The sequence below is a fragment of the Juglans microcarpa x Juglans regia genome, chromosome 6D (genome assembly GCF_004785595.1).
Source record: "Juglans microcarpa x Juglans regia isolate MS1-56 chromosome 6D, Jm3101_v1.0, whole genome shotgun sequence".
NCBI lineage: Eukaryota > Viridiplantae > Streptophyta > Magnoliopsida > Fagales > Juglandaceae > Juglans > Juglans microcarpa x Juglans regia.
In genome coordinates, this window is record NC_054604.1 from 12,494,577 (window position 1) to 12,519,120 (window position 24,544).

General features: G+C 36.6%; 1 protein-coding gene across 4 annotated transcripts in view; it reads left to right on the plus strand.

The window, feature by feature from the left end:
* The first annotated feature begins 3,136 nt into the window (after positions 1 to 3,136).
* The window catches only part of LOC121234305 (probable LRR receptor-like serine/threonine-protein kinase At1g56140), a 55,007-nt gene continuing 33,599 nt past the window's right edge, over positions 3,137 to 24,544 (plus strand). Inside the window, exons 1-3 of one of the 4 annotated variants that reach the window (XM_041130199.1) lie at positions 3,137 to 3,458; positions 9,056 to 9,242; positions 19,163 to 19,234. In XM_041130199.1, coding sequence (XP_040986133.1) covers positions 3,335 to 3,458; positions 9,056 to 9,242; positions 19,163 to 19,234 — 383 coding nt within the window. In that variant the 5' untranslated portion in view covers positions 3,137 to 3,334. Of the gene's footprint in view, positions 3,459 to 8,393; positions 8,699 to 9,055; positions 9,243 to 19,162; positions 19,235 to 24,544 lie in introns of those variants that run through there. The other 3 variants (XM_041130201.1, XM_041130200.1, XM_041130202.1) reach the window with 3 other exon arrangements.

The following is a 24,544-nucleotide window of genomic DNA, read 5'->3' on the forward strand; positions in this document are numbered from 1 at the left end:
ACCTGGTCACTGGTCACTTAGGAGCACATTATCGCAAGCATGCAAAAGGTACATTGCAATAAGTCAACCAGAAAAGTTGAAGATCCCATAGACGATTTGTTTCACACATTAGCAATTGCGTCCTTGTGTCTTTAGGGCCCTACTGTAATCTAAAATTAGAAAACAAGATATGCCTGGAGCCTCTTACCAGGAATTGCCTCCGACACCTAAGTTAATCGCCTCTAAAGATATTTTCTTAGATTACTAGAGGGAGATAATATAAACATACTTTTGGGTCTTTTCTCTTTTTCTTATTTGTATCTTCCTTTGAGGTGGGAGTCTCACCTACTGCCCTTGACAGTGGTACCTCCTTGAGGGAGCATGTTGCTGCATTTAATATGATAACTCTTCTGAGCTTTTCGACTAACCCATACTGACATGGGCATGTATCTTGAATGGGCACTTTAGTACAATAATGCGACACGCCTTCTGAGGTTCTCAACGAACCCTTCCTCAAAAGAATGGGTTCTCCAGCATGCCTGTTGGCGTGCTTTTCATGATAGGACTTCTCGTGAGTAAAAAGAAGGGGTCATTGTCTTCTATGCATAGGTTTGCCCCCGCCCCTAAAAGATGGGCCTATGGGCCGCTTGCCTATCACACATAGATTCGAGTTCAGTGGACTTGGTAAGGTAAGATTTTGGCTTAACAACCCGGTTGTAGCAAATAAATAAATTTTATAATACTTACAAAAAAATAAATAACTTTTAGAGGGCAACTTTATTCATCCTATTAGCAGAGGCGAATCTAAGGGTCTTGTCCCTTTTAATTAATGTTTTTTTTCCTATCTCTTTTAGGGTAACTATTTGTTTTTGTATATTTTTATACCACATATATTTTCTTACTTTTGTATTAACCCAACTTGTTAATTGTATTCATGGACGAAATCCAAGGGTACAGAAAAATTGTTGGGAGTGTTTGTAGTTAAAGTTATATTACAAATCATCAATTGTTTACATTACACACTCCATATCTACAACTTTTTATAAAATGTGTATAGATATTTTTTATAGAGTATATGTATATTTTTCACAAAATATAGAGTGTGAGATAGTGAATAGTAACTAATAGAAGAAATTTTCTCGTAGTTATTAGACAAATTAATCGAACCAAACCATTACAAGCCTTATTTGTTGATCAATGTCCCTCGAGTTATTTGAACGATCTTAAATTTTTGCTCCAATTTGTCTTTCCCCCCAAAGATAAATATCTAAATCCAACACGTGAAGCACCATTTCCTTTTTTGACTATCCTATTTCTTTCTTTTTCAAAATGTTGTGTCACGTTAAAACATTAATTGATTATGATTAAACTGAGGAATAACTTAGGTTTCGTTTGTTTTCATAAAATATCTCATCTCATCTCATTTCATTCTATTTCGTCATTATAATTTTTCCAAATCTCCATACAAAATAAAATAAACAATTCAATTTTTTTTAAATCCCAAAATAAAAATAATACTAAAAAATATATTCTAACAATATTTTATTTAATTTTTTAACTTTAATATCATCTCATCTCTGAAAACAAACGAGACCTTAACTTTAAGAGAGTATCTTAATTCTTAACCATCATTTTACTAACTATGTATCCAAAATGCCAATAAAACAACATGAGTAATTATTAGATATTTCCAAAATATAGGTAGGTTATATTTTTATCTTATAATAAGATATCATGTCAATAAAAATAATTTTAATTATATGAGATAATATACATATTATACCCGAGAATATCTTTTAATTTCTTCCACAATAATATCACCAACCAGATTTCGAGAAACCGTTAAAAGATCAACCTCATCTATGATGAAGTCATGTGCTTTATAAAGTCCACGCTCAATTTTGGCTACTTCAGCATTTGTTTTTTGGTATAATTGTTTTCCTCCAACTTGCCCTTAAAGTGGGTATTTATTATTTTTCATTTTTTCATTTTTTTTTTAAATTTCTTTCAATAAACAGTGTTCAACTCAAAATGTTTTCCGATTCGCAAAACCACTTTAAATACAACTAAAAAATATTAGGGATGTTTAGAAATAAGATGAGATGAAAAATCTATAAATAATAATGAAATTTTCTGTGAACAATAGTAAAATAGTTTGAATTTATGATATTTTATAGAATTTTGAAAAATGAGATAAAAAATTAAATACAGATATTATAAAATTAAAATATTGTTATAATATTATTTTTTACTATTATATTTGTTTTTAAATTTGAAAAAATTATAATTATTAGTTTAAAAATATTCTTTTTAAGTGAAGTTTGAGAAGAAAATAAATTGAAATGAAATAAAATAAAATGAGTTCAAAAATATTGTCAAACATCCCTTAATTTGCATCTCAACTAACAAAGGGGTACTGTACCATAAGTGATAAGAATGGTAAGATTAGATAGCGTTGACCATCCTAGAAAGCAACTTGACAAGTCGACAACCATATAATAAAATACAGTGCAACTTGACAAGTTGACAACCATCTCTTACCATTAAAGTCTTAACGCTTGATTTGAATGTCGAGCCGAAATAATACGGAAAAATTTACGAATAATAATTTTATAAAATTTTAGAAAATGAGAGAAAAAATTAAATACATATATTATATATAAAGTTAAAATATTATTAGAATATAATTTTTATTTTAGAATTTAAAAGAATTGAATTATTTTTTTATTTTGTTTTAAAATTTAAAAAATTTATAATAATTAAATAATAATTAAATAAAAAAATTAAATATTTAAAGTAAAAAATATTTATATTTATTATTTTCAATATTGAGATGAAATCATTTTGCAATTCAAACAATCATAGTACTTTTGGCGATCTAAAAGTCGTCAATGATGAATGTATGAGCGTGCTGCTGCGGCTCGGGCCTCTCGATGTCGACCCCCGAATCGAATGCGTACCGTACCTTTCTGCTTCCTCTGCTAGCGCCAGCCATTTGACCTCAAGTTGCCATATCCACGTTCAAGTGCCCACACAAGTAGACGTTATATTAAATAATTTTGGAAACAGAGTACAAATTTCTGAACACCATTAGAATATTTCAAATTTACCAACTTGACAAAGGACGCCGGATTTGTATACTCAAGAAAATTATGTTTATTCAGAGAAAGTATTCAACCTGGTGGCTCTTCAAATAAGGAGAAACCTTCAATTTTCTGTAGAGAATATATATATATATTTATTTATATTCTTTTGTTTTGTGCTCTCTGCTCTTCATCTCTGCAATCTCATCTCTTCTGGGTCTATTTTTGTTGGATCTATATCGTAGAGAAAGCTGTCCAATTTCCAGAGAGTCATGGTGGGATCACCACCAGTTTTAGCTTTTGCTGCCATCTGTGCTGCTTGCATCTTTGGCATGGTTGAGGTAGCTCGAGCTCAAGACCAAAATGGTACCGATGCTGTTACAGATCCTGCTGAAGGTCTGTCGCTTTATCTTTCTATCTTCTCTTCCCTGACTGCTCTGAAGTTGTTACCTTTCCTAACTCCACGAACATACCCATGGAAAAAAATGACGAATAACTATTTTGAGATCAATCTTTAACTCCAACCTCTCACGAATTAGCTCTAGCTTTAACATGTAAAGAAAAGCTGTCTAGAGTTGCTGATTTCCATCAAATACATTGTCAATAATCTGTGTATTTTACCCTACATATATACACAAAGTAAACAAGTCGCTAAAACTAATTCAATATTTCTATGAAAATTTAGATCGATCGATCTATCTATCTTATCTATCGATCTAACTATCTATCTATGTGTGTGTGTATTATATATATATATATATATATATATATATATATATATATATATATGAGCATCACACACGGTCTTTGGAAAAAATTAGGACCTATTTTTGAAGAAAAATTATTTTTATTAGTCAATATTCATCACCACATACCCACACTCTATAAAAATCACTCATATACTATATGAAAAATACTCTCACAGTCTATGAAAAACATCCCACGTCCTATAAAAAAACTATAGAAGTGGGCGGAGTGTGAGAGTGAATAGTAGTTAATACATAATAAATACTATATTTAAAAGATAGATTATTTCTCATACATATCAGATTTACCCACTTTTCTAAAGGGAGTTTACGAACCTGCAAATTTAAAATCATACAAATCATTTCCCATATATAAAGTTCTGCAAGAGGTATTAGTTTATTGTCTTTTTCTGAGTCCCTTTCTCGATCTCTCTCGTCCAATTTCTCTAGATTGTAAGAGATCTTATTTCATGATTTTCTTAATTATTATAGATATTAATCTCTTTGATTAACTCTATTAGTATATAGGGACAATATTAAAAAACACTGTACATCAGTTTTACATTATTATTAAGATATCCTTGGGCTTGCATTTTTATCTAATTACTCCCTCACTATAAGAAATAATGATTATTTGTGATTAAAATGATTACTTGCAATGAAATTTGACTTATTTTGATAGGAAATACTTATTTTGGTCGTAAATAACTGACCATATATAAATATTTTTCTTCCTTTAATTATAGCAAGCAAATAAATTCTAGAAGACAACTCTATTTATCAATATTATAATTTTACATTTTTTTCGCCCTCTTTTTGGTTTGTAATATAAAAAATGCTAAACTTACTATAAGTTTTGCAACAAAATCTTAAAAACTTCCTACGATTGGTTGCACATTGTCAATGTTGTAAATATCGATTTCACTTACTTTTTTATTTTAAGTTTAGATTGGCGATACATTCATTTAGAAAGTTTATATAGTAAAATGTAGAGATATTTAGATCTCTGAAGGCCCGTTTGGTTACACAATACAGATGAGATGAAATAGTTTATAAAAAAAATGTATGTTTAGATAGTGAGATGAGATGAAATAAGATAGTTTTTAATTTTTAAGATTTGAAAAAGGTGTGGGTCCCACTATTGATTAGAGAGCCAAAAAGTTAATTGTTCATGCACTGTTTACATACTGTTTACTATCAATTTTTACTATTTATTATCAATTTTCATTGTTCATACACTGTTAGTTTTTACTGTTTTCACACTATTCACTATCAGTATTCACTGTTAATTATTTTTTATTTAAGTGAATATTTTTAAAATTTAAAGATGAAATATAATGTGTTTGGATAGGAAAAATTATTGTGTGGTATAGCCAAACCGGACCATATAGTTCTCAGATTTAGAATGAGAGATAAATAGATACATGAAGTGATCCCACCATATTTAGAGTTGTTCGAGTTAATTTTGAGATAATTAAATGCACAATAAATGCCAGTTGTAGGAATAATTTTTTGTATCTTTTTCTTTCTAATAAGAAAGAACTGCTACATCAGCTAACTTGTTAGGGACCCCGGTCTTGTCCCTAACACTAAGGTCCACTAGCTTGCCTTGGTGAAGATGACGACCGAGTGACCTTGCCAACTTGCTTGGCCTTCCACAATATGGTGGTGTTTGGGTGATGGAATGATGATGTATTTGGGTAGGCTAAGTGTTTAGGCTAAGACAAATCAATGTGGGTGGCTAGACTTGTTCTTGAGTGAAGTGCCGAGATGATGGAGGCTAGGGTTGAATGGATGAAATGAGGTTAGGGTTTGGGTTGGAAACAACTAGGGTTGCTGTGGACTATGAGGAAGATTGGCTTAGGATTATGGGTGTGTGATGCAATGGGAATGGCCTAAGGTATACCCTTGATGTTTGGGCTACTTGGATGGTGATTTGGGTAAGTATGGTGTAATGTAGCTAGGGTTTTATTGCGTGGCTAAGATGGATTTCGAGATTAGCAAAATGTGGCTTAGGGTTTGAGCTTAGGATGATGCTAGGGTTTGGTTGGCTTAGGAATGGATATGGTAAGTTAGAAAGATGGAAGGAATATTTGAGTGAGGAGAGAAATTTGAATTTAAATTTGAATTGGATGAAGTCAAGTCTCCTAAAAGGAAGGAATCACCCTAGGGAGCTTTGAGAGATTTTAGGAATTGGATGAGTGATTGGAGGAATGGAGTGATTCTAGGGAAGTTCCTAGAATTGGAGATTAGATTGGATTGAGTCAACTTTCTTTGAATTAAGGAAAGTTGCCAAAGAGGACTCTTGATGGATGGCTAGGTCAATGGATTAGATGATGGACTTGGCTAGGGTTTGTGTTTAGTGTTTTGGAGTTGGGGTAAGGATGTGGTCTGCTAGGGTTGGCTGAACAAGGTTAGAGAGTGATTCTAGGAAGTTGTTCCTAGAATCTAAGAACTCAATTTGGAAAGGATTTGGCTAAGAATGGTGAAGTGTTTGGGTCAACTAGGATTCCTAAATTATAGGAACACAAGTTTGGCAAGTGGAATGGGTGGCTAGGGCAAATTCAAATAAGGCAAGTGATTACCGAAATTTGAATTTGAATTTAAATTGGGAGTGTGTTTCGGCTAGGGCAAATTTGATGGAGGAAACAATTTATGGTAAGTTTGACAAACTTATAGAAATGATGACAAACTCTATGGTGGTCGAAATTTGTATATGGTTTGGATTGAATGGATGTAATGGAATGGATGACACCAATGAACAATGGATGAACACTATGAATGAATGGACTCAACAAAGAATATGAAAACTCTTTTTATGATTTAGGGATATTTTGATATGCAAGAAAATATATGAACAAGATGAAGAATATATATGGACAAGGATAGATAATGGATGAACAAGATAACACTTCAACTATTGATTCACGGATTGCACAATAATTGAAATAAACCTCATATATTGATGAATACAACTTGGATTCACGAATTGCACCAAGTTGCAAGAACAAGATAGATGGAATGAACCACACCTATTCACGAATTGCAAGGTGTGATCCTCTCTTTGGGATTCACGAATTGCACCCAAAAAGTCCAAGTGCTTTAGCACCGAAATATGATCTCAAGAACAAAAAGTCTACCCACTAGGGAATTTGCCAAAAGATGTGAATGCAAAGACTAAGGGTCCTATTTATAAGGATTATAAGTTGAAAACTCCCAATAGGTCCATTGGAAAATAAATAATTAAATAAAAAATAACATAGTTGGCATGGGCCAAGTTGACCCATGGCATGCATGAGCCCATGGGTGGGCGAGGCTGGCTGACAGGGCTCTGGGCTGGTCTGGGCGCTGGGGCGCTTGGTGCTGGGGCGCTGGGCGTGCTGGGCGCGCGCGCGCTGGGCGTGCGTGCGGGGTGTGCTGAGGCACGCGCGCGAGTTGGGCGTGCGTGTTGCGCGCGCGCTGGGGCGCTGCGCGCTAGGGGTGCGGGCGAGGCGTGCGCGCTCGGTGCGCGCGCTGGGCGTGCTGCGCGGCCGCGCGCGCTAGGTTGCGCGTGCTGTGCGCGCTGGCCATGCTGAATGGGCTAGTTTGGTCACCAACTTTCTTGGGCATCCTGGGCATGTCAAGGCAGGCCCCATGGCATGCCCGTGGGCCTGTTTTGGGACTGTCCAATCTCGTCTTGACTTGGCTAGTGGCTTGACCATGAGCCACAAGACATGGGTTCCTACCATAACTACCTCTATCGCAAATCCACGTCATTATTGGTGATTAAAATATTATTGAGATGAGATAAAATAAGAATTGAAAGTTAAATAAAATATTATTATAATATAACTTATTATTATTATTTTTATTTTGAGATTTGAAAAAATTAAATTATTTATTATATTTTATTTAAAAATTTAAGAAAATTATAATAATTAAATTAGATTAAATGAGGTGAATTAAAACTGTTTCATTATCCAAACAACCACTGAAAAGAAAAAAATCAATATAATGAAATAAAAAATCATTTAACAAACTTTAGGGAGACACGTGGCAAATAATTAGTTTTTAATGATACAACATGTTATAATAGAACATGATTGGAACGCATCCGTACTCCATGATTATGCTTATTTTTCATCTCTTAAGTATGACACCAAATGAGAAAAACCAATAACTTTTTCTACTCTCTCACAATAAATGATAAGAAAATATATAAATAAGCTATTTCATTTTCACCGAGAGAATCATAATAAATACTTGTACATAAAATTTTGTATTATTATTATTTATCTGGTTTTACAATAAGTGATGCAATTAGGCTTTCAAAAATAATAAATACTTATAAATTATTCATTTATTACAATAATGTTTGGATAGTAAGATGAGAATTTTTAATTTTAGATGAAAGTTTAAAATATTATTTTTTTAATATTATATTATTTTAAGATTTAAAAAAATTAAATTATTTATTATATTTTATATAAAAATTTTAAAAAATTATAATTATAATTATAATAATAAAATAAAATAAAATAAAAATTTCTCATCTCGCTTGCCAAACCAACATTAGCATCTCACTTGCCAAACCAACGTTAGCTCCACACACCTATTTTTGTCGGATACCCACAAATCCCTCCTCCAAACTTCTCTCTGTTCGGCTTCCAAGTGTAGAACCTAAACAATTTTTGTTTTTTATCACTCCCGCCACCACAGGCGGCTGATTGTATGGTCATCTGTGCAAGACTTTCTCACCAGGAGAATGGTAGCCTTTAGTGAGAGAAGTTTGCCTCGGCATCGATGGAGGTTTCATCTATGTACCATATTCCTTAAGCCTCCTTTTTCCCCCCCATTGATGAGAGCTTGGAATTTTTCTGCTATAAACAAGAGGTCGCGCCTTTTTTTGAAGTAATGTCAAGTTGCTTACTGCCATACCTCTAATTTTTAGTCACAAGCTAGTCCAGGATTCAGAGATAGTATGTTAGAGATCTAACTTGAAAACATTAGTAATTCGAACAGAATCTCCAGTGTCGAAGTGGCCACGACACCAAATTTAAAGTGCTTAATGCATTTTATCTAGACAAATTGGATTATTGGAGTTTTTTTTTAATACCCCCACACACGCAGACACACACTGCATTTGTGGAATTACTTTTAGGGTGAAGATTGTAATGGGCTGAGACCGTAAGAGAGATCGCAGGTTAAATATCTGCATTTGTTTTCCAAGCTCATGACATTGATTATTACTCGTGAATTTAATTGCAGCTAGAGCTCTGAATTCAATATTTCAACAATGGGGAATCTCAGCACGATCAGGTCAATGGAATATAAGTGGGGAACTCTGCAGCGGAGCTGCCATCGACACGACCAGCTTCGATGATGGAGATTACAACCCATTTATCAAATGTGATTGTTCTTACAATAGTAGCTCTACTTGTCACATTACCCAACTGTATGTCTCTCTCTCCCTCTCACCTGCTCATTTTTTTTTTTTTTTTTTTTTTTGTTAAGTAAACAATTATATTGATATGAATATGCATAGCCCAAGTACACAAGATGGTATACAACATGTCACACCTATTTAGAGAGAAGTAATAGAAACAAGAAAATCAAGAAAATCGAGGCCATGAAAATCTACAGCTGTAGCCCAAAGAAAAAGAGTGCTAACAAAAAATAATCTAAGTTCTACTAGTGAGCACTCCTTGTCTTCAAATATCCGGTCATTTTGCTCCTTCCACAGGCACCACATGATATAAATCGGGACCATTTTCCACACTGCTGTGATTTGTGGGAGATCTCGTAGATTTATCCAGTTGGCCATGAGCTCTATCACTGTGCCTGACATAACCCAAGCTAAGTCAATTTTATTAACCACTTCATTTCATAATGTTCCAGCCACCTCACAATGCAACAATAAATGATCCACAGTTTCACCATTTTTCTGACACATGCAACACCAATTTACTATAATCACCTCACTTCTTCGTAGATCATCCATTGTCAAGATCTTACCTAACATTGTTGTCCATACAAAAAATGCCGCTTTGGGAGGCGCCTTGTTTCTCCATATTTTTCTCCATGGGAATTCCGTATTCCGTGGTTGTGTAAGAGACATAGAAAGAGCGGATTGAGAATGTACCTTTACTGGTGGGAATCCACCACATCTTGTCTGCTCCTTGGATTCTTGGCCTCATAGAATATAGAAGAGCAAAAAACTTCTCAATGCTTCCAATTTCCCAATCTTGAGTGGCTCTAGTGAAATTCACGTTCCACTGGAGTAGGTCCCCAAATAACTCCATACAATTAGCCACTGATGCATCTTTCTCACTTGCGATCCTAAAGACTGCTGGAGATGAATCATTTAAGGCTTAGTCTCCACACCATAAATTAGTCAAGAATTTTATTCGAGATCCATTGCCCAATACCATTCTAGTATGTCGATTAAAGATCCCCCACCCCTTTGAATGTGTTTCCAAACTCCCATTACATAAACCCTGTGAAGCTCCCTAGTGCACCATCCCCCCCACATGCCTCAATATTTGCAATCGATCACTAACTTCCATAGGACTTCCGGTTCTGTATTATATCTCCACAACCACTTCCCAAACAATGCTCGATTGAAGATCCTCAAATTTCTAATGCCCAACCCACATGAAGAGACTGGAGAACATACCATATCCCACCTGACTAGATGATACTTGAATTCTTCTCCTATCCCACCTCAAAGAAAGCCATGATACAGCTTCTCAATATGGTTTGCCACACTTCCTAGAATTGGGAATATAGATAAAAAATACGTTAGTAGATTAGAAAGAGTACTTTTGATGAGGGTGATCCTACTGCCTTTCGAGAGATATAATCTCTTCCAACCTGGCAATTTGCGTTCAATCTTCTCCACCACTATATCCCAAATCGATATAGATCTTGCAACTACCCCCAAAGGAAGACCAAGGTAGTTCATGGGAAGCGAGGAAACCTTACATCCAAGGATGCTAGCTAGTTGCCTGATGTTACGAACATTGCCCACCGACACCAATTCTGATTTATCAAATTTCACTTTCAAGCCGGATACTGCTTCAAAACAAAGTAATAATGCCCTCAATGTTCAAACTTGGCTTTGTTCTGCCTCACAAAAAATAAGTGTATCATCTCCAAACAATAAATGAGATAGATTAATAGTGCCCCTATTAGGATCACCCATCGAGAATCCCTCAATAAAGCCACTGTTCACCAAGGCTAGAATTATTTTGCTAAGTGCTTCCATGACAAAAACGAATAGGAGTGGGGACAAATGATCTCCTTGTCTTAGGTCCTGAGAGCTATTAAAGTAACCATTTGGGCAACCATTCACCAATACTGAAATCCTCACCATAGAAATACATCATCTAATCCACGAGCACCATTTCTCCCCAAAACCGCACCTCCCAAGCACATATAGTAAGAACTCCCAGTTTACATGATCATACACCTTCTCCATATCTAACTTGCATAGGATTCCCCGCTAGCCAGACTTTAGTCTACTGTCTAGGCATTCATTAGCAATGAGGACTAAATCCAGAATTTGCCTATCTTTAACAAAAACATTTTGGGATTTTGGAATGATCCTCCCCAAAACCTCTCCTAGACGATTGGCAAGTACCTTAGAAATAATCTTATATATCTCATTCAAAAGGCTGATAGGTCGGAAATCCTTCACCTTAGAAGCCTAATCTTCTTAGGAATGAGAGCTATAAAAGTGGCATTAAGGCTCTTCTTAAATGTCCCGACTAAAAAGAATTCTTGGAACACTTATATTAAATCCGCCCTCACCACATCTCAACAAGTTTGAAAAATTCCATGGAAAAGCCGTGGGGGCTAGGTGCGTTATCTTTGACCATTCTTTTTATCATGGTGTGGACCTCTAACTTCTCAAAGGGTCACTCCAGCCACAAAACCTGTTGTGGATCTATGGACTCAAAGGTTAGTCTATCGAGTGTTGGCCGCCATCCCACCTGTTCAGAAAATAAGTGTTCATAAAATCCCACAACATGCTTCCTAATCATTGGGCCTCCGTACATTCCACTCCGTCTATTTTCAGCATGTCAATAGTCTTAGTTCTCCTATGGGAGTTGGCATCTCTATGAAAGAACTTTGTGCTGCGGTCTAGTTCTTTCAACCATAAAAGTTTTGATTTTTGACACCAAGAGATCTCCTTCAATAACACCACCCTTTCTAATTCTGCATTTAACTTAGCCTTCCTAGATGCTTCCTCCATAGATAGAACCCGCCCCTCTTGTGTCCTCTCTACCTCCTGAAGCTCCTCTAGCATAGTCTTTTTACGAACTCCTACATCACCAAAAGCTTGAATATTCCATAGCTTTAAATCATTTTTAGAGCTATCAGTTTACCTGAAAAAATGAAGTTAGGAGTGCCATTAAATAGATAAGAATCCCAGCATTGCCTAACCCTCTCCACAAAACCTTCAGTTTTCATCAACATATTTTCAAACTTAAAAAATACCGACGCCCACCTTGAATACCTCCACAATCTAGTAATAATGGAAAATGATCTGAACATAGATGAGGCAACCTCTTTTGACAAAACTTCGGATAATAAGTTTCTCACTCCGATGATACTAAAACTCTGTCCAATTTAGACTACGTATGATTATTGGACCACATATAAGTACCACCCATGAGAGGAATATCCATTAAGAAAAATTCTTCTTATCAGCCACTATTTACTACCCCACACCCCACATCATATGAAAAACACCCCACACCCTATGAAAGCATAGTGTGTGGGGTGTTTTCCATATGGTGTGGGGTAGTAAATAGTGGTTGATGCATAAAATTCTTCATCCATCAAACCCATGTCGAAAATTTTGACATCACTGGTCATATTTTGTTGTCACAGGAACATTCGCTAGGAAATCTTGTAACGTTAAAATCACCACCTATGCACCACGACAAATTCCACCAGCTATGAATTCCAACAAGTTCTTCCCATAACATTCTTCTATTGCTGTCTATATTTGGCCCGTAAATACCAGCAAAAGCCCATAAATAATTATCATCAACATTCCTAAAGGAACATGCCACAGTATACTCCCCAATAAATTCCTCCATTTTCTCCACCACTCTTCTTTCTCACATCACCAAAACATCTTGAGGCCCCGTCAGAAGTAAGATAAACCCAATCCACATAAGTATAGCTCCATAAGCTCTTGACAATTCTCCTGGAAATAAATTTCAGCTTAGTTTCTTGTAAATACATTATGTCCGCCTTCCATTCACGAATCATGTTTTTCACCCCGAATGCATTTATTTGCCTCGTTGATCCATTGGACATTCATAACAATTTTGGGCTTCATAAAACTGGAGCTGACCCCCGCCCTTTAGCTCTTTCTCTACTTGAACTTGAACTGCCCTCATAGTTTAGGGACCATGTTAGCCTCTTTAACTCCCTTTGTTTTTTAGAATCTGACTTTTTCGACAGGCCATGTCCAACTTCAATGGCTGTTAATAAAGCCATGAATTATTCCTCAAAACCCTCACATTCGATTCCAACACAGTGTTGGATCTCCTTTACTTTACGCAACACCTAATTAGATACATTATCTTGGTTTGGCATTAGGTGTTTTAGTGCTATTGGCTTCCCCCCCCCCCCCCCCAAAAAAGTCCATCTCATCTCTAAAAGTCCACTGAGTCTTCATCGGCATGGCAAGATCTTTCATAGGGCAGATAAATCTTCCATTCCCCTCATAGTGGCCATTTGCAACAACTAGCAGCTGAGAAGACCCCACATCTTCCCCCCCATCACTTTCTGCCTCTGAAAATAGCACTTGGGCTACTTACAAAGGTTGAAAAATAGTCGTCGACACTGTTACCGGCAGGAACTGGAGAGGAGGCTCAACCCCTTTGTCCGTCAGCAATGTCTATCCAAGAATGGGCTGAGTATTGACACCACTTGATGGATCATCGATGACACCTTCTTAGTCGGGATCAAGGTGTGCTCCGACGTCTCCCCCGCTGCTTCCTGCCAGTGGATGGGCCAACATCTCCTCCCACCCTCACCTGCTCAATTCCCATACCAGTTTTTCACAAAAGATGGAAAACCTTAAGTGCTTCATGTTCATGCTTAGATAATTGTATCACATCGTTCGGTTTTATCTCTAAGTGGTATTACAATTTATATAGTCGTAGATTAGCTCTAATATAAGAAGCACACATTTAATGTGTAGATTGTAGTATCAAAGTGGGTAGGGCAAGGTGATAAACATACCTTACTTCGTGACTGAAAAAAGAGTAAGAAAGTCATTTTGTTGGACGTTGAAATAGATGGGCCAGTGGCGTTTTGGCCTATTGGAACTTATCCCCTCTCATGAGAGAAAGTTCCAGGGCATACTCCCAACTCTCTTTATAAGAAGAAAAAAAAAAGTTGATAGATCGTGTCTTAGGCTTAACTTTTTTCGGACCAATATCAATGAATGTAGGGGTGTCCATCAATTCTTGTTTCTGCCCAGATCCAAGCATTACAATATGATGCATGTTGATAAGCCACGAAACATAAACCAAACCCCAAGTACGTAGCCACGGGAGGTACAACATAAAACGTTAAGAGCCATGCATCTTAGTAACTGGATCTATGCCATCATGAGAAAATTGTGGATGTGTATGATGGGTGTGGACATGCGTGCAGGCCATCAATTTGAAATATGTTTGAATGTGTTGGTAGTGTATTTGGTAGCAATAAAAGTGTTAGTAGTAACTGTATATAGAAGTCTTTACTCTTAGCGTGTGATAATTCTATCATTGCATGTGGTTTACTCCCAACCAAAGAGCTCTTATTAAATTGAGGTTATTTTCATTCACAAGCTAGCCATCTGTCAGTTTGGCTGGTGGAATGAATTTGGTCCTTCCAATTAAAGCAGAATTGTAGGTCATGATAAGAGTATTGGAATCAGAATTCCGGCTTGACCCATTTAAGTTGCATTTCTAATAGAGAATATGTATGTATGCATGGATAACAATGTTATTGTAGTATTTCTATTTAAGTTTTGCAAAGGTAAAACTAAGCCCCTATTATTGACTACTCCTTTTGGAGTATAGATCATGTGGCATGGGACTTCTATTGGCGTGTTATAAATGGTATCAGAGCCTATCCCAACTAGAAATGTGAGACTTGAGTTGTGCCACCATGACAGACTGGCCCAACGAGGATGTCGGGAATATGAGGGGAGATTGTGATACCCCATTTCGATAAGTGATAAGGTTAGTTAGTGTATGGGATCCCACATTGCTTGGGAATGAGAAGTTCTTGTTCTATAATGTTCCAATGGGGCTCCAATTGTATCATTGACTAATCCTTTTGGAGTACAGGTCATGCGACTTGGGCCTTCCATTAGGGCGTTACATGAAACCCTAGTTGGTTTAAGGTTTTGCCTGATCCCCACTATTCCTAAGTTCCCTCTCTTGTTGAAGTCGACTCTCTCATGCAATTTCATCTCATAGAACTTCCATTTAAAAATCCCAAAGCTCAATCCCACAATCTCAGCAGTCACCGTATCAACTTTTGGGATCTTCCTAGGCATATGTTATAAATGTAATGCCCAACGTGGATTTCTTCATTAATGGACAGAGAAAGCCTTATATCCCTGAGATGTAAGAGATTGCCTCTTGAAGAGAGGGGATGATCCTTTTTCAAGATCTGAACTTGAACCTGATCATATTGAGACCGTAGCCCTCCCAGAACTTATGAATACACGTCTTTTATGAACTTCTGAAAATCTGCAGCATCCTGTGCACACTTGGCCTTGTATTTTTCATAATGGTTTAATTCCTACTAGAGATTACTAAGTTTATGGAAGAAAGTTTCTACCAATCAATCACCCTGGAAAGTCGCCTAAATTTGATGCCTCATGACATAAACTCGTGACTTAGCACCAAAATCAAATCATACAGCAATAGTGAACAAGCTGATGATTATTTTATTTCTAAACTCTGAATGACTCTCTTTTAAAGGTTGAAGGGTGAAAACCAGAATTGATAAACGATAGGTCGTTTAAAAAAGCCAATCTATTGCACATAATTGAATCTTGTTTCTGCATAAGTGGATCACTGCCCTCGAAAAAATACACGAAAGAATTATAAATCATTCTGAAAATACCGTTCTTCCATTATTGGGACTGATGGAGCCGAACAAATGCAAAAAATTTATAAAGAGAAGAGTTACTTTGCTAAATCAAGATCCCCTTAGGATTTTAGGGTCTAAAATTGGAGAGAGATAGACATATGAAGTGGATTCTACAATATTTATTAAGTATTTAATAAAGAATTCACCCGGATTGTTATAAATGTTGTAGAGCCACCTTTATATGTTTATCTTTCTCTGTCTCACTTCTGTGTTGATCTATCTTTCACTTTAGATTAAAAATTTAGAGGACCTTTTTCTACTCTGCCATTGAAATGTTGTTGTAAAGAGCACCACCACGACTGAAATGTCTTTAGATTACCGAGAAAACACTGAGAGGCTTCAGCCTTCAGTAGTGCCATTAGAAACCCGAAATGAAGAGAAGAAATCAAACACTGAAGCAAGATAAAAATAAATTCGATTCTCCTTTGTGAACCCAGTGATGTGAATGAAAGCTCAATATGAGACCTCGTTAGGATCGAAGATGCTTTGATACCACATTGAATGATTGAGAATGCTATGAGGAATGGAACCCCAAAGCATGTAATTTCTGATTTTATTGCCTCTGTTATTTATATAATTGTAGCAGATTCAGAACTTAAATGAGAAAATCTTGTACTAAGAGAGAATAAACACGAACATGGAAAAACATAATTATGTGGGTAAATCAGAAAATATTCTAGTGTAGGATCAATGTACCAGTATTTATCACCAACTGCTAACAATTTGTAATCACCTGACAAGTCGTCTTAGGTAGCTATTCCTCACCTAGTGGTTTAACCAACAAACCACCTTTATAAATGGAAGAAGGATAGGGAGTATTATTTTTTGCTTGCCCTGGAATTATTTCAAACTACCATCAAGACAAATATTCATCGTGTGCCACTGAAAGTGCATTTAATGACAACGCTTGCTGGAGTTGGTCCCCCTAACCTCTATCTGCTAGTTCCATGTATTCTGACAAAGAGGTTCAAGTTCCATCAGAGATTTAAGAGGAGAAAGTTACCCGCCAATGCTTTGTTGATTATATAATGGTTTTTAGAATTGAATCCAATTTCACCTCCCTTGATGTCTCAACCAATTCTATGAGTTGTTGAGGTTGTTCCCTAACCCTGACTGGAGCAACCTCTTCCCTTGTGGAGTATAGAGGGAAGTCAAAACCCATCATTATACTAGGCTACACAGAGATCTCCTTACCATTCCGGTAGTTAGAAGTTCCCCTAATCTTTTCTAGTTTGAAGGAATCTGATTGCAGTATTTTGGTTGAAAAGATATTGGCAAATGCAAGAAGATGGGCTAGCCAGCCCATGTCTTTTTCTGTTCATCTACAATTGATAAAATCAATCTTATTACTGTATAACCATTCTGGTCATCCTATTTTATTCTACCTAAAACTGTCATCAAGCAGATTGAGGCTTCATTTGGTTTCTAAATCCATCTCAACTTATCTCAACTCATCATTACAATTTTTTCAAATTCCAATACAAAATATAATAAACAATTCAACTTCTTCAAATCCCAAAGTAATAATAGCATTAAAAAAATAATATTCTAACAATATTTTATCATCTCAACTCAACTCAACTCAACTCAGTTCAACATCTAAACACAGCCTGAAAGATTTGAGATCGTTTCTTTTGAAAGTCAGTGACTTACGTCAAGGTGGAGTGAGGGTAGCATGGGCTAGTGTATGCCTGTCCTTTGTTGAAGGTGATATGGTGATTGAAAGGTTGGAAACTTGAATGTTGTTGTAATGATCAAGCACGGACCTAGCCTGAAGCTGAATCAAGCATGTCGAGCATATAGAGGGAAGTTGATGGGATACATTTTTATGGTTTGATGACTGGCATCCAAATGTTCTAGGTGCTGAAGTTCAGTAGGGGAGCGCATAGAAGTCACTAGGTCAAATAATAACATTAAGGCTGAAATCCACCTATCAAAATAACATTAGGCTGAAGATAGTTATGAGCAAAAACTCGAATCAGCCTTCATTCCCTGAATGGGGGAATTAGTGGCAAACACTCCTGCTATGCTCCTCCCCAACAGGTGTAGACAAATAGGATAGTCTTGACAGAGGCTTCAAATGCAATTTCACGCTGAAGAGTGCCTATAATGCAAGCAGAATCCAAGGGCTAACTGCAGAATGAAATTATATAGTTCAATGGCTTCATTCCCCGGCAATCGGCATGCCATGATCCTTTGGATTGTTTTCCATGGGATGCTGAACACTCTAGAAAGCTATAAATGTTGGATATATTCAACATAGCACCTGAAAGCTATGCAACGAAGCAGAGGAAAACGTGAATCACTTCTTTTCTAACAGTTCATTCTTCGCATGAATTGGGTCACTTCTTAATGATAAATGTGAGATGCTGCCTGTCCAAACGAATGGGTTGGAGACCATCATTGGTTGTCCACCCATGTCAGAGGAAAATCTCAACTCTTTTTTACTGCGAAACTACTGTTTGCTACTTTTCTGTACACAACTTGGGAAGGCAGGAATATGAGAATCAATGTAGCTAAATCTGTAGTTTTTGATGTTTTATAGAAATTCTTCAATGCATAGAGTGTGTTTTTCCCATCAATGCATTTTTATTCTTGTTTGTATGATTTCCTGAGGCTATTGTAGAATGCTATCAATATGGAGGTGGTCATGTGCTGTGTAGAGCTCTGAAATGCAAATGTATTGTGTTGTTATCCTGAGGGATGGTTGCTGCATGATTGGTAACACTAGTTGGAAATCTGTTATTGTACACTGAACTTTGAATTTAACGCCATTGGTGGATGCATGTAGAAATTGAGATGCCTTTTTAGCATAAACATAGAAATAAAATCCTTGCAAAGGTAATCGGGTCAAGTCTCACCATTATATTTTAATATGGCTTTTGTGGAGAACCTGAGTGATATTATTTACTTATCTTCTTGAGCAGCCATAAACCTGCCACATTACATTAAGCTTTTCAATTTTTGCTCTGAAAAAACCACACTGAATGTAAGTAATTTCAATACAAGCTGAAGCATAATTCTTATAATAATCCACTTTTTGGCTCTAGACATTCTTTAAAAAGTTCAATGGAATTATGGGGACCAAAATATGGTTTATGTAATTGTACCAAACCTGAACTTCAATATATCTTGAAGATATTGAATATATCAATCTTTCCTTTCATAATTGGTTGTTCTTTTGAATCTTCTTTGCAGGAAAGTGTATGCCTTGGATGTTGTCGGCGTAATCCCAGAACAACTATGGACCTTAACTTACCTTATCAATCTGTATGGTTTCTTCTCTCCATGATTATTCACTTTACATCAATAATAGTTACCTTTATCATGTAAGCTAGGATCAAACTTAGACCTTGAAATTGTGATGCATATAATATCAACCAATTGAGATTTATCTCTACGTGATTCACTAGTTTTCCTCAATGATCCATTTCCCTTAAAGACTGTTACCCTCGACTTGGTATTAGAGCACAATTCAAATAACACATCTGGCTTATACGGTGAACAACTGCATTGTATTGATGCTGATGGCAGTAGCATGTATGCTAATGTTGGCTTGAGCTGAGGGAGCTATTTTTCTACTTGGAAACGACTTGGTGTTGCATCCTTATGGCTGTTGGTGATGGATTTAAAGAATTGTGGATGCAAGTCAATACATGAATGGTGAAGCTAGTTCATATTTTCTTTGTTTTTCCATGTATGTAGTTCGACTATGTGGTTTCACATTTTTTTGAAGTCATCGATGGTTAAAGTTGTCTTGTGGTGAGATTGGCGTTTTCCATTGACTAGGAATGGTGGCACTATAGCTAGTCCAACGACACAGCTTAGTGTTAGACAAAATGGCAGGTCATTCAGATGAAGCAATAGGGATGTCGTCCAGTACAGGCAAAAGCGACATGTTGTTCAGCCTCAATCACAAAAACGGTGTCATGCCTCCTTAAATGAGAGGTTGTTTACTGTGGTATCCAAGACAAAAGCAAACAATAATTTCTAAACTTGACATTCTTTGTAAACTTGACATGAAGAAGGCTTTTGACCATGTTAACTAGGATTTTTTGGTTTACATTCTTGATAGGTATGGTTTTGGGGAGAGATGGTACAAGTGGATGAAGCATTACATCTCTACTATTAGATTTTTGGTTTTGGTTAATGGCACCCCCACGGGTTTTTTTAATAGATCCTGGGGATTGAGGCAAGGGGACCTTTTGTCCCCTTTCCTCTTTGTTTTAGTAATGGATGTTTTGAGCAGAATGTTGAAGGCATCGGTGGATAGGGGTTTTATCTCGGGCTTTTCGGTGGGTGGCTCTTCGTATGGCAGCATTAATGTCTCTCATCTACTCTTCACTGATGACACTTTGATCCTTTGTGAGCCAAACCCTGACCAGATTCATTCGTTACAGGCACTTTTTCTATGTTTTGAAGCTGTTTCCAGCTTAAAGGTGAATTGGTCAAAGTTTGAAATGGTCCTTGTTGGTTTGATCAATAATTTAGATGATTTGGTTGACATTTTGGGTTGTAAGGTATATACTTTGCCAATGAAGTATCTTGGTCTTCCCTTGGTGGCACCGCATTAATCCAAGGCAATGTGGGACGGGGTTATTGAAAAGATTGAATGTGGATTGGCTGGTTGGAAAAGGATTTATTTGTCTAAAAGGGAAAGAATCACTCTTATCAAGAGTACTTTATCTAACCTCCCAACTTATTTCCTATCTTTATTTCCTTTGCCTACAGGAGTGGCTAGTAGAATGGAAAAGATCTTTCGTGCTTTTCTGTGGGGAGGTTTGGAGGATGAGAAAAAATTCCACTTGCTTAAGTGGTACAAGATTGTACTCCTTTATCTTATGGAGGTTTGGGGGTTAGAAAGTTGAGAACTTTTAATGCGGCACTTTTAAGGAAATGGTTTTGGCCGCACCATCAAGAAGGAAATGCCCTTTGGAGGACTGTTGTTGATGCCAAATATGGGAGTATTTGGGAGGTTGGTGCTCAAATGAAGTAAGAGGTGTGTATGGTGTGGGAGTGTGGAAATTCATTCAAAACGGATTGGGGGTTTTCTCCAGAAATTTCAGATTTGAGGTGGGTAGGGCTACCCGGATTAGATTTTGGCATGATTTATGGTGTGGAGATGATGTTCTGAAGAATGTCTTCCATTCTCTTTTCAGGATTGCCTTGGATAAAGGTGCTTTCGTGGCTTATTATATGGATAATTCTACTGATTTTATCCAGTGGTCAGTGAGGCTTATTAGAGCTGTCCAGGATTGGGAGGTGGGGAACATCACTGATTTTGACAGCTTGTTATATGCTCTAGACATAAAGTCAGGAGGGGATGATAGATTGCTTTGGATCCATCCTGGAAATAAGAATTTTTTGGTTAGATCTATGTACAAGGTCATGGCGATTCATTCTCCTACTGATTTTTCTTGGAAAAATATTTGGAGAAGCAGAGTGCCTCTCAAGGTGGCTTTTTTTTGGTTGGTTGGCTTGTCATGGGAAAATTCTTACTATTGATAAGTTGAGAAAGCACGGTATTGTTGTAATGGATTGGTGCTTTATTTGCAAAAGGTGTGGAGAATCAGCAGATCACCTTCTTCTCCATTGTGATGTGGCTAAGGCTTTGTGGGATGAGGTTTTTGTTAGCCTTGGCATTGCTTGGGTGATGCCTAAGAGGGTAGTGAATCCTTTGGCTTGTTAGAGAGGTATTCAAGCCAATCAACAAATTGCGGCTGTTTGGAAGATGGTGCATCTATGTCTTATGTGGCGTATTTGGAATGAGAGGAATGGGCGCTGTTTCGCTGTTTCGACAATAGAGAATGTTCGGTGGGAGGGATTAGAGGTTTTTGCTTTAATACGTTATTGCTTTGGGACTCGGTTATTGTATTGGATAGGACTAGTCTTAATGACTTTTATGTTGTTTTTCCAGCTTTAGTTTGTAATTAGGTGTCTTTCTCTTGTATACTTCCTGTGTACTTAGGTTATGCCCAACTATGTGGATTAATAAATTTTCTTACATATAAAAAAACATAAATCCAACTCACTAAATCAACTAATTGGATTGACTCAACTATCTAAATCAACTAATTGGATTGACTCAACTATCTTGCTCAGTCTTTGTTTGCTATGTTGTTTATTAAAAGTAGAGGTAAATGGGAAGGTTTAGGAACCAAGAGTAGATTAGCCCAATGAGAAGAAAAAAAATTCCCTAATCACATCTTGGTTGCATTCAATGCTACCAGATACTAGTCAAGGGTACTTGTTTTTAAACATTGCTTATGAGATTTTGGATATTCCTACCCAAAGTTATTCCAGAAAGGGGAATGCTATACAAGTTCATGAGTTGAAACGTCAAACTCATGGCATGGCACAGGGTGAATGGTCAGTTGCAACTATCTCAGACTTTGTGCCTTGTGACAGGAGGTTGGATCATTATCAGATTTTTTAGGCCGTGTGCGAGCAGATACTGAGAATTTCAAAGATATTTGAGTAAGGGCACATTTATGAGTTTCTTACCTGTTTGAGCTCTGTATATGATGTAAATCAAGTTAAGGTTTTGGGGGAAAGAACTTCTCTCATCTCTTTAAGAGGTGTTTGCTTATGTTCAGAATGAGGAGAGTCACCGAGGAGTCATTCTTCATTCTCCCTCAAAGTAACAATATGCATTATTGCACATCTGAAGGTCCTAGAAAAGGATTTTCTAGATTTGTGAAGGAAGAAAGGCTATTGATGCTCCACGGGATGATAAGGATATGTTTTTGTGATCATTCTAATTGATCAATGCATGCACAAGAAAGCTGTTTGAGGCATCATGGCCATCCTACTAGAGGTAGAGGTTGTTTTGGCGGTGCCACTCAACCTAAGGCAACTGTACTCACGTTGAGTCTTGGCACTAGAATTCTCAAAAAGGAGCAGGTAGAAAAACTCTCTCTCAACTAGAGCCATCAACCAATGCGTCCTTTTTTTTTGCTCGTTCAGGTAATTTGGCTTTGTTATTGAATGTAAACCTCACTAAAAATCTCGTTCATTATGATGATCCTTTGATATGGGAGCATCTGACCTTATGACTGGTTTATTATGTTTATTCTTTTCATACCATCTCTGTTCAGGCAAGGAAAAAGCTAGATGGTTGATGGTTGATGGCTCCTTTTGCATCTGTATCTGGCAGTTCATTTTCTGTCACCCGTATTTCTCTTCACTATTAACTTTCTTTGAATCTCAAGCTGACTTTCTTCTTACTCAGACATCTCTTCAATTGGAGAGCAATAGTGAAGAGAAGACATCTATGAACCCTAAGCATTATCTCTGTCTTCTTTCCTAGAACAGGATGACTATTCTTTCTCCCTGCACCCTGTCACCCTTCGTCTCCTCATTTAGTTAATCAACGTCGTCTTTTTAATTTTGCTTCTTACCAAAATCTTTCACCATCGTATTCCACTTTTGTCTCCAAGTTGTCTTCTACATTTATTCCTGAAAGTTTATGAAAGGCCTAGGGGGTCCAAGGTGGAGGGAAGCAATGTAGGAAGAGATTAAAGCACTTCACAAAAATAACACATGGGACCTTCTTGAATTACCTAAAGGGAAAAAAAGCAGTAGGATGTAAGTGGCTGGTCAGAGTGAAGGAATTGAGTGTTTACTCCAGACACCACAAGATTACAACCATTCTCTGCTCCCTGTAACGTAGGGATGAACCACGAATTTTAATACAGATATAAGAAAATAAATTTTATTATTTGAACCTGATACTTGTTCAATGAATAAAAGCTATTAACCTCATGATCAAATAAAAAAATGTCCAAAGCTAATGTAATTAAAATCTGTAAAAAGAAAAGTTAAACTCAAATTAACAAGTGCATAATTCAAGAAAATTCATATATTAGCAAAATTTATTATTTATATTCACGTATAGAACTTTGCAAGATTCTAATTTTTCTTGTTTTTATTCTATTTTTTAATTTATAACAAAGAAAAAATATAGAAAAAAGATATTATAAATTTTCTTTTTAATATATATTTTTTTCCAAAACCCCTTGGTGGGGTGGGGGTAGGGCCCCCCTAGTCGATTGGATTCATCCTTGCTATTGTGCATCATCTTCTGATTCAGATAATCCTAGTGCTACTTGTAAGCTAGATCCATGTTGGGTCTTTGATAATGTAAATCTTCCCATTTCACGATATAAGAAGTTGGATCTTGTACTCAATTTCCTCTTTTTCACTTTATTACATGCCAAAAGCTTTCACCATCCTATCAGTATCCACTTTTATCTCCAAATTGTCTTCTATATTTATCCCCCAATGCTTATAAAATGCCCTAGGGGATCCAAGGTGGAGGGAAACAGAACAGGAAGCGATGAAAGCTCTTCGCAAAATTAACACACAGAACCTTGTGAATTTCCTAAAGGAAAAAATGGTAGGATGTAAATGGGTATTCATGGTAAAGCATAAGGCTGATGGATGTGTGGAGAGAAGGCTAAATTGGTGTCGAAAGGTTTTAGCAGTTTGATGTGAAGAATTTCCTTTGTTGGGATCTAGAGGAAGAAGTATAAAGGAGCTTCCGCTGGTCCTCAATTATCGTCAGCCATGTGTAAGCTA